The sequence below is a fragment of the Mizuhopecten yessoensis genome, unplaced genomic scaffold (genome assembly GCF_002113885.1).
Source record: "Mizuhopecten yessoensis strain PY_sf001 unplaced genomic scaffold, ASM211388v2 scaffold11155, whole genome shotgun sequence".
Taxonomy (NCBI): Eukaryota; Metazoa; Mollusca; class Bivalvia; order Pectinida; family Pectinidae; genus Mizuhopecten; species Mizuhopecten yessoensis.
In genome coordinates this window covers 255,361-266,393 of record NW_018408907.1, presented here as the reverse complement: position 1 = coordinate 266,393, position 11,033 = coordinate 255,361, and the positions used below count along the sequence as shown (strand labels likewise).

Below are 11,033 nucleotides of genomic sequence, written 5' to 3'. Positions count from 1 at the left end.
ATTAATTTTTTCGATGGTATTCCGCTGCAAGGGAACAACATGCCCGGGAGCTCTGGCTTACTACGTCTGACGGCCAACTATATACAGCCACCATAGACTACCGACCGTTACGCCTAGCAATAATGGATATCAGCCATTATTTCTACACTTATTTGTGTCAGTGGATACATTCGTCGTCTAACATTTGTATGAGACTGTAAATTAATTTTGAGGTGTCAGCCTTCTATTTTCGTAATGAAATGCCCAAAGACATTTTCTGAAATTGGATTTCCATGTATAAAATTCCAATAAAAATATATTCAACACATTAATCAAAAATTTGTTTTAATGTAAAAAAGGAATTTTCAAAATAAAAAAAAATCCAAAAAATCGGCAGGTTCATATTATGTATATAGTGCGGCAGTAATATGATGGCTACATGTAAAATATATAAGGTTAACATAACATAACATTTAATCAATACAATTTATAGTTTATATAGAATAGGGAGCAAGCCAAACAATTTACCTATTTACATTTTCTGCGACATATGGCTATTTTGTCTATTTCATCATCAGTGGTACAAAAGGTTTGAATAAAAAAAATGCACGTGCAAAGTGCTCCGAAATATATATCGCAATAAAGAAGGGGGATAACTGCCTATAAAACACTTGATACCGTTACAGATGTCAAATTTTCGGCTACAGCAGATAATTCAGATTTAAACTAGCGGTTCGTGCAAAGCGTGCTAGAACAAAGGATTTGTGCTGCATGATGCTTTAGTGCTTCAGTAAGCCATACAAACGTAAGTCTTTTATCAGAATTTAAATCTTGGAAATCATCCTCAAATGTCGTTTTCTTTTTATTAGCAGTCAGGGCATAGAAAAGTATCGGAGAAAAGTTGAAAAGGGGCGAAATATGGTATTTTGTTCAAGTGAGTATAAAAAATACATATATTAGTTATGACTTTTTGTATTCTTTCTGAAAATATGCTTCATAGAGAATAATACATGCCGTTTTCCATATCACACCCAGTATCAACCCGAGACTGCAATATCAGCCCAAGGGCTGATATTGGTCAAGGGTTAATACTGGGTGTGATATGGAAAAAGGTGTGTTTTATTCTGTTTATTACATACTGACTAATAAAAACTACTTTCTTATGATCTATTTTTCTTTTCAAATATTGAAAAACCAAAATTTTCCAAAAGTTGTTTGATACAGGTTTTGTGGGCTGATACTGAGAGGGCTGATACGGGTTTTGGGGTGTGATACGGCGAGAGTTAATATGGGTTAGAGCAATTGTGTCGTATCGCATATATATATATAAAAAAAAGTATTTATTAGAAAGTATGTAATAAAACCAATTAAAGTCACTACTGTCTATTTGAAAAGGACCAATATAATTTAAAAAAAATCACACAACCTTAAACTAGTTTTTTTAAGACTTTATCTAATTTGCCGTACTAGTTATATTTCATTATATTACATTGTCACATTCAAACATCAAAATAAGAAGTTTAATCAGTTTTGGCTACATACAGCGAAGGAGATCTTTTCCTGATATAATCAATACGACTGGAAAATCAAACGGGAGTCGCGGTGGTCAAGTGTTTAAGGCGTCTGACATTCTGCTACCACTAGCCCTCAACCACTGGGTCGCAAGTTCGAGGCCTACGTGGGGCAGTGATTTTTCTCCGGGAACTCCGACTTTCCTCCACCATCAAAACCTGGCATGTCCTTAAATGACCATAGTTGTTAATAGGACGTAAAACACAAACAAACCAAACTGGAAAATCAAACTAATCCATAAAGTGTACATGTAGTTGGTGGAGTAACATTGCAATGTCTTTGCTAAAGTTCATTTAAACGTCATGCAAAAATAGAAAGGCCGAAAGTGTAGCACCCTGTTTTATGCATCTAACACCGCTAAACAAGAACAAAATTTGAGTACCTCGGCCTTTTGTGCAGTTATCAAACTTGTTAGCTTTTCCTTTCTCTTTCCTTGAAAAATTGTTGAAATTGTATGAACGTTATCAAAATTAAGCTTGCATGTAACTTCCTATATTATATCAAATAATTTCCAATTCATTATTTAAACTTACTGAAGAAACGTTCCCTTTACGCCTTTTCTATGGAAAACGATTATAAATGCATCGAATTTCTAGGAATATTACTTATGATGTGATATATTGCAACACTCCTTAACATTGCAATTTACATAAAATGCATTTTCAAAATGAAAATTCCTTGCAATACTTACCCTTAATAACTTTTTATTAAAGTCGTTATCGATTTTGAGTAGTGTGTCCTGGTATAACCTACTTCACTGCCCGGGACGTGATATGCTGTACGCTGCTCAAACTCCTGATTTGAATGTTTGTATGTGTCGATGTGATATATAATGTATCCTGGATCATAACTGGTAAGTTATTTCAATTTATATTTATCACTATTGTTGGCCCGGATGTTAGCGCGCTGGCAGTTTTAGCATGGGAGGAAACAAACAAGTAACTTGATCTCGGGGACTCCCAGCAGAGTCTGTATGGAGTCCGGCCCCCAAGAGGGACCCGAGGAAACCAGAGACGAGTGGCAATACGCAGACTCGGCTAGCAGGCAGAGCGGGCTTCTTATTGGCTTTGGCACGGCAGAGACGACAGAGACCCAAGACACACAGCGACCCACAGGGATCACTGACCACTTCTGTGGACCCACCAACTTGAGGATATACTGGTTAGAGGGTCGAAACATCCAGTGACAGTTGGAAACCACCTGAGGATGTCGCAGAGTCCTACTGGAGTCAAACCTGGGAACCACGTCAGACAGGCAGAGAATGACATGTCTATCGCAGAGATCATCAGCTATAAATAAGTCATGAAATGCGTAACAGGTTCAAAACTATATACAAAATTTTTCAATTGAAAAACAGTACCTGTTGAAGGTCATGTAAGGTTATAAACTTTATCACGTGATGATTCTGGCAAATATCATTGCAACTTATGCGTATTTGTTTTCATGTTACAACTGCAGTTGGTCTTTTCATTGAGGTTAGTTCGATGGGGTCCTCAACGAGATTGTGAATGAACTTAATGAAAATGAAAAAAAAAAAAGATATTTTGTTTCACGGTAACAATAGAATTAATTCCTTAGCCCGTTATTTAATGTATTGCGTCGTAGTCTTCTTCAGGAAAAACTGATTTCTCAACCAACAAAAGGTAGAGGTTTTTGACTACGGTAGCTGATTTGTTCCATTTCGCTGTTTCGCCATTTTGGGGTGAAAAGATGAGAACTAAAAAAAACTTAATTGTCGTCATTTCGTCTTTTCTGGGTTTCGTGGCGAAAAGACGTGAATTATAAAATCTTGTTTCTCGTTTGGATTTTCGTGGCTTCGGGGCAAAAAAACAAGAATCAACAAATCTGAAGTCTGACTCCGGAGTAGTTTCTCTATATTGTATTTCTCCTTCTTCGCGACAATGGCAATGCTGTTTTTTTTTTTATTATTAAGCTCTGATAATGTGTAAAGTATTATCGGTCAATATTGTTCATGGTAATGAAAGAAAAAATATGCCACATAAAACTTGCTTATATAGTAAGTTTCGCGTTAAATCGCGTTATGATGCGTTGAAAACGAGTTAATTTCGCGTCACATTACGAAAGTTTCACGTTANCCCCCCCCCCCCCCCCCTAGCACAAAATCAGTAGGCTTTTCGAACATCCAGAATAAAATCGTCAGCTTTAAGAATGTTTCAAAATTAATTATAAACAAAATATCATCTACATATCAACGGATTCCTCATCTAAAAGATCAAAATAATCCGTAGCATGCATGTAGTTCTTTGCTGCCTGACTTAAATATACTCCTACATATATTTGTTTTATACATGTATGTTCTAGATTTATTGATAATAAAAAGCACAAACAAAACATACAGCACTCCACATACAATGTAGCACACATTACGGTTACACATTAAGTAAATCTAGGCATGCAACAGAAATTTCTACAGTGATACAACGGGCTGAATTGTTCAGCGAGCCAGGCAGACGATCGTGTGATTTTTACAGTGTTTTTTTTAATTTTTTATAATACTTCTAGATACGGATAGACCATAGCATTAATAATTATCATGTGCCTGAGGTAAGTTTTAAACTATCATTTTTAATTAATCATAAGTCTTCTTACTATATATTCACCCCTGCAGTCCCCGGTGCAGTTCCTACAAGTTTTTGTAAAGATTTTTTTCAGATGCACTATACAATATAGCTTATACATTAGACCAACAAGTTTGAAATTTAAATCAGACACCCAAGATATCACAATTATAATTTTCTCATGTTTTCTATACTGTAATGCAATATATACATGTCTTCTATACATATCGAGGCCGTGCTCGACATTTACTATAAATATATGAATGATTTGCATACGATTCGGTTCATGTTAGTTATAACATTTTAAAATAATTATCATTAAAACATCTTAAGTGTTAAATATGTCGTAAAAATAATCAACACAGTTTTAATGGATGTCGTGTGTTGGCCGTGCACGCGTCCTTAATCGAACTTTGGACCTACCTTAAAGACTGAGTCATGCATCCTTAATTAATAGACTTTGGACCCGGCGAACACATGTTTAAAGACTTGATCATACAAGCGTTTTAAATCTAAGTCGATTTTAAGGAACAGAAATTCAAGCGTTTATTTCACCCGGAAGTGTTTTCAAAACGTGCTGTTGCGACAACAATCTTGCAGAAATTTCCTTGTAGATTGCGTAATATTTCTCCTGTATATAAAAGTATGTTCGCTGTAATGTAAATCATTGGAGGCGGTACCGAGCTGGTGGACAGTTTACATTATAACACCGTGGCAAGCAGTAACGGTACAAATTCTATATCAACGGTTTTAGTAATGTTTCTCGTAAAAATGGGAAACGGGTGTGGGGGGAAGGGATATAACTGTGCAGTAGAGAGAGGATGAACAAGGTTAATCTCAAAAATATTTCCATGAAATAAAATATAACCAAAAAAAACCAACAAGTTGAGGTACACGCAATGTTCCGAAGTCATGTTTAGGATATGGTCTGCAGCGTAGAAAGGGGAGGTAATTCAACCCGAATTTAGCAGTTTGGGAATTAATCATCAAATACCCATTTTAGCAGGATTTTAAAGAAAGACGTCACGAGTAAGATACACCAGTCTTAGCTTGATCTATTCTGTAATTAACAGAACTATTTATAATTTAATGGCATTGGCAATGTTCATATGATAGTTTAATGATTTGTTAAAAACTTTTGAAAATATTTATGAATCCAATTTTAATGTTTACTGTCAGAGGATTTTTTTTTGTGCTATAATAGTTTTGCACAAAATAAATAAATATTTTGTAACAAGAATTGGGAAGTCGGTCAGCAAAACCTGAATTAGAACGATTGCAATTTGAATTTGAAATGCTTTAACTGTCAATTTCCCTGTCTAGTTCTGCTAAAATGTGACACATTTTTTTTGGTCAAATAATAGCACAGATACATTTTATTTGTTGTGTCAACTCTTATTTTGAAATTTCAGATTGCTGATGGAAATTAAGTGTTGAAGACTGAAATCAACTGGAGACAGCATGTGAACTGTGCCTGAGCATTTCATACCACAACTGATGTTGCAGTTTTAGGAGGTTGCAAACCTAGTTGCTGTGTTGACCAGAAATTAAAAGCATTTCAAACATCCTCAAATCTTACTACAGAATTACTTTAGACTTTATATTAGAAATGTCGGAGTATGAGAGCATTCTGCATAAGATTGGTTCCTTTGGGCCATATCAAAGGCGTGTGTTTATCTTGGTTAGTATGTTCGAGACCCCAGCAGCCTGGGCCATGCTACTTCCGATAGTTCTTCATGCCACTCCTGATTGGGAATGTCCAATTTTTGGACACGGCAATTCCTCAACCTTTAACCTGTCTGAAGCAAGTAATTCCAGTTCATTCACTGTCAACGAGTGTCTCCCCGACGGAAGTCAGTGTCCTGGACTACAGTTCACAGGGCCGTTCTCATCTATTGTCAGCGAGGTAAAGATTCTAATGAAGAATAGGCTCTTTATTTTAATGACTGAGGAACTTGTCTGGTTTGTTTGCTGTTGAACAGGTACATTTATGTAGCTCAAATTGATCGTCTGAGCTGATTTCGGAAGGCCCGCATTCAAATCCCAGTCTGGCCGATGCATTATTCCCTTCTGTTACATAGTAATGGAATATTCTGAACTGAAATCTTACACTCAAAATTGTTCAAGATGACCTTTTTGCAATTTATTTATAAAGTCCATTTTTATTATGATTTTTAAATAAAGCTGTGTTTGTTTTCTAATTTTGCAAAGTGAGAACATTCTTTAAGTTAGAATAATAATTACAAAGTTGGATCAGTTTTGGATGGCAATAAGGTGTAGAGTGCTTGAAAACATTTCTAATCTTGTGTGTTAATTGAAAAAGAGTGTAAAAATATATTACGTCTGTCTCTTAATTAATGTTGCAGCAAAGGAATGTTGAAAGACGATCAAATGAATAAACGATAGTTACTTTTATTGAGGATTTTGGTTCAGTCATTATTTTTAATGTCTTTGATTGGTATGTTTCAGTGGCAGCTGGTCTGTGACAGAAAGAATTTGACAAAAATCATCACTACGATACAAATGTGTGGTGTGTTGCTAGGAGCACTAATCACAGGCCAGTTGGCGGACATCTTTGGACGACGGAAAGTGTTATACCTGACCTACATATTTATGCTAGTTGTCTCCTTAAGTAGTGCCTTTGCTCCCTCCTGGCAGGTGTTTGCAGTTCTGCGATTTTTCATCGGTGGATCAGTAGGAGGTAAAAGCTTTCTTTTGTTTCTTCATGAATATACTTGTATTTTTGCCCATTTATCTATTTAAGTAATATGCATCCAAATATTTGTTCGTTCAGATTCTGTACTAATTATTGGATCATACAGTTGTCATTACTTATGAGACCTATCTAACATACATACAACCGTCATATTAAAAGAAAAACCTGGAATGTGATGACCTTGACCTTTGCTCTTCCAGGACATTTGTCCGAAGGTCACTGTTACAATCCTATAATTACTAGAGGAAGGGAGGAGACCTAAGAACATTCTTTTCCTGGTCTATTGTAGGTGTGATGGTTGTGAACTTTGTGCTGCCACTAGAGTTTGTGACTCCCAGCTGGCGGACATTTTGTGGCTGTGTTGGGTTCTGGGCCATAGGACTGATGACTCTTGCTCTGTGGGGGTTTCTCATACGTGACTGGAGGACCCTCGTCATAGCAACAGCAGTCACTGGGGTACCCATGCTGTTTTCATGGAGGTAGAGAAATCATTAAGATACATTTGTTGTAGACATATTTATTTTGTCAGGTGTAACTTAAGAATCTTTTTTTCATTATAATTAGTTGCTTTCTATTGGCAATTCTATAAACATATATATTTCATTTGGTGTAGGCATCTTTCAATATATCACAATTATTTCATGATTACCAGAGTTTGACACTTATACTAGCCCTCTTGGCCGAGACTAGTAGATTTCAGCTAGAACTAGTGAATCGCCAAACTTAACTTGTATAACAATTGTTAAAACAGTATCGTCTGATTAACATAGGTTATTAAATGAAAATATTCCTTTTGGACAACTGCATAAAATATAGATATATTGTATGAAAATTGCCAAAAATTTCCTAAAACTTCACCATATTTTTTTGAACAATAATTATGTCAATTGTTATGTTTTGTGCCAGAAATCTTTTGACTTGTACATTGACATATATACATGTAGCACTAGTAATTAATCCACTCAACTAGTCCTGTGGACTACCAAGCAAAACTGTTAGTGTCTAGTGATTACCATGAAATTCGGTAAATACAACCATGTCATATAGTTTGTGTTTTATGTATTATATAACCTACACTGCATGGTCATTAAATGATAATGAAATGATGTCTTAATGAAGAAAAAAAGACAAATACATGTACTTACAGAATGACATGAAAAGTTATATCTTTTTCAATGTTCAAAAAATTTCTGATTATGTTATAAAGGGATATTTTGAAGATTGTTTCCATTTCATATAGAATTGATGAAACTTATCAAGAAAAATAATTCCCCAACTTTTTTCATCAATCTCATATGAAATACATACTTGTGTGAGATCTAAAGCTATGACATCAGCTACCTTTTCAAATTTTGTTTTCTGTAAGCTTTTGAAGAATTTCTGTGATTTTGATTTAGATAGATTTTTTGTCTGATTAAAAGTCACTATACAGTTGTTTGTGATTACTACAAGAAACATTTCATCATCGTGTTCCATTCTTGGATTGTTCAGCTTTGTAACAGAAAGTCCTCGCTGGTTGTTAACTAAAGGAAGGGTAGCTGAAGCTAAAGTTGAGGTCCAGAGGATGGCAGCTTACAACAAGGTCACACTGTCGGATGAGGATTTGGAACAGCTAGACATTTATACAGAGGTGATACTACATACTGCTCATTTTGCATAAATCCTTTGTTGGTATTCTAAACTGAACATTAAAAAAAAGAATTAACAATTTTCTTACCATAATGCTTTCCAAATTTTTTCTCCTAAACTATCCGTTCTTAATTCTCACTCTGCTTGAAGTGAATCTAGTATGCTGCTTCAATAAATATTTACCTGGTAGCAAATTGTCGACAGCCATGATCCCTTCAAAAGTTTGTTGGGAGTAATTATAACATCTAGGATGATGGCTACAGATTATCTCCCTTGTTTAGTTTGGAGCAGGTGGTGCTTTAATTCTGCTTAAAATAATGGGTGTTTTTTTTCTCACTATTTGCAGAGAGAGAAGGAGTCCTTGATAGAGAGGAAGAAGTATAGTTATCACGACATATTTAAAACCAGGACCATGCTGAAAAACACACTCATTGTTATGTATGGATGGTAAGTGATCACAAGAAAATTATTGTAAATCAGTTTATTTCTCTAAAAACTTATTTTCAAATCTATATTTATTTATTTTTATTGTGGCACAAGCTTGGTGTATTATGGTTTGACCTTTGACCCTAAATAATAGGTTTGTGTCAAGCTTAAATTTAGTTTGACATTTGGCCTTATGTTACAGGTTTGTGTCCAGCTCTGTGTATTATGGTCTGAACTTTGACCTTATATTACAGGTTTGTGTCCAGCTCAGTGTACTATGGTCTGAACTTTAACACCAGTAACCTCGCTGGTGACCTTTACATCAACACATTCATAGCAGGTCTCGTAGAGATCCCAGCTCTCGTTTACGTGATCCTTGTCAACAACCGACTGGGGCGTCGCTGGACCATAGCTTCCCTTATGACCCTGGCTGGCATTTCCTGCTTCGTCATCCTCATAATAGATCTCACAGGTAGGTTTAATACCTTGTAAAATTAATCACAGGTAGATATCTTGACATGTCCTTCACAGGTAGAAAACTTCTAGTTCTAAACAGTATGTTACTGTCGCAACGAAATGAATAATGGTTTTGGGCTTTAAGTGTGTTTCTGTCTATCTGTGAAATACTCCTTACCAGGTATACTCCACAATAGCATCCTTGAATTTATCAGATTTTCATGACCCTTGCTTAGCAAGTACGATTTACACAATATAAGATGAAGTTCAATAAATCGATGACTAAATAATCAGCACACCGCTTATTCCTTTCCAAGCAAACAACCATATACATGTACCTTCTATTTCACAGAATTTCCATATAGTTTATTTCTTAGGTGACTAGCAACTAAGTTATTCATATGTAGATGCCTTGCCATTTCAATCATTTATAGATATTAACTTGTCCAGTTATAAAATATTTGGATGTGAGGGCAGAAAATAATTGAATCTGATTTACTATATATTCTCAACACATTTGAGCACCTAGCTACTGACATTTTACTTAGAATACTAATAAAAGTCGGTGTTATTTCTCAGTTATAAAATGTGAGCAGGGCTTTAGCATCTTCATTGCTGGAGTTTTTCTTGTTACAGGACATATGGAATCCCTTCAGGTATTAGTTATTGTGTTTGCTATGATTGGAAAGTCTGGAATATCAGGAGGATGGGCGGCCATTCAGGTTTCATCAGCTGAGAACTTTCCAACAATAGTAAGGTATGTATCCACTACCTGATATTAGAGTTGTCATCAATGTAAAGTTATGCTGACAGAATATCACTGTTACTTAAAATAGAAATGTTAGAAGGTCACTGTTACTAAAAATAGAACTGTCAAGTCACTGTTACAGAAAACAGAAATGTCAAGTCATTCTGACAGAAAATCAATGTTACTAAAAATAGAAATGTCAAACTGTTCTGAAAGAAAGTCAATGTTACTAAAAATAGAAATGTCAGAAGGTAACTGTTGCTAAAAATAGAAAAAAGTGTATTACATTTCTTACTTAAATCATTTTTTAATTTCAAATTCTGATAGCCTGAATAAGATAAGCCTGTTGCATATCTTGATCGGTTGATGGTGTCCATGGAATGCTACTTACAATGTATATGTACCCCGTGGGGCATTTGTTTACCTTTCGATGCTTAAGATTTTTTTGAGATTTTAGGAAATTGTAGAATGTACCATCTTTTACTGATACAAGTGGAAGTCTTGAAACAGGCTTTTTTGAAATTGTATTTGTCCACCCGACATTTGACCAAAGAAGTATATGTCTTTTATCCACAGAAATCTAGGAATTGGAGTCTGTTCCATGGCAGCACGTATTGGAGGCATTGTGGCCCCACAGATTAATCAATTGGTGAGTTGGCTTCTAATTTCCTCTTCCTATAAAACTCAGCAATTTATAATAGGGCAGACAGGACAGTGCTTTTCACACTACCTTTTTGAAGTAGTGCTCTCAAAACAATCAAAGTCCATTCAGGCCTGTTAATTAATAGTCCGAATTATTCTGACGTTTTAACGACTTTTTTCATATCGGTCTGTCGTCGATTAACGTCCGAACTCCGGCCCTCTATAATATGCGGGAAATATGCGCCCCGCGCCCGGAGCGCACTTCAAACTGATATTTTAGAAACAA

General features: G+C 35.5%; 1 protein-coding gene across 1 annotated transcript in view; it reads left to right on the top strand.

Annotated features, from left to right (window-relative positions):
- The first annotated feature begins 4,693 nt into the window (after nucleotides 1-4,693).
- Nucleotides 4,694-11,033, top strand: part of LOC110467056 (organic cation transporter protein-like) — a 10,614-nt gene continuing 4,274 nt past the window's right edge. Inside the window, exons 1-9 of the mRNA XM_021523939.1 lie at nucleotides 4,694-4,857; nucleotides 5,543-6,036; nucleotides 6,600-6,831; nucleotides 7,136-7,325; nucleotides 8,338-8,476; nucleotides 8,822-8,922; nucleotides 9,156-9,373; nucleotides 9,994-10,114; nucleotides 10,682-10,754. Of these exons, the coding sequence (XP_021379614.1) occupies nucleotides 5,740-6,036; nucleotides 6,600-6,831; nucleotides 7,136-7,325; nucleotides 8,338-8,476; nucleotides 8,822-8,922; nucleotides 9,156-9,373; nucleotides 9,994-10,114; nucleotides 10,682-10,754 (1,371 nt within the window). The 5' untranslated portion in view covers nucleotides 4,694-4,857; nucleotides 5,543-5,739. The remainder of the gene's footprint in view (nucleotides 4,858-5,542; nucleotides 6,037-6,599; nucleotides 6,832-7,135; nucleotides 7,326-8,337; nucleotides 8,477-8,821; nucleotides 8,923-9,155; nucleotides 9,374-9,993; nucleotides 10,115-10,681; nucleotides 10,755-11,033) is intronic.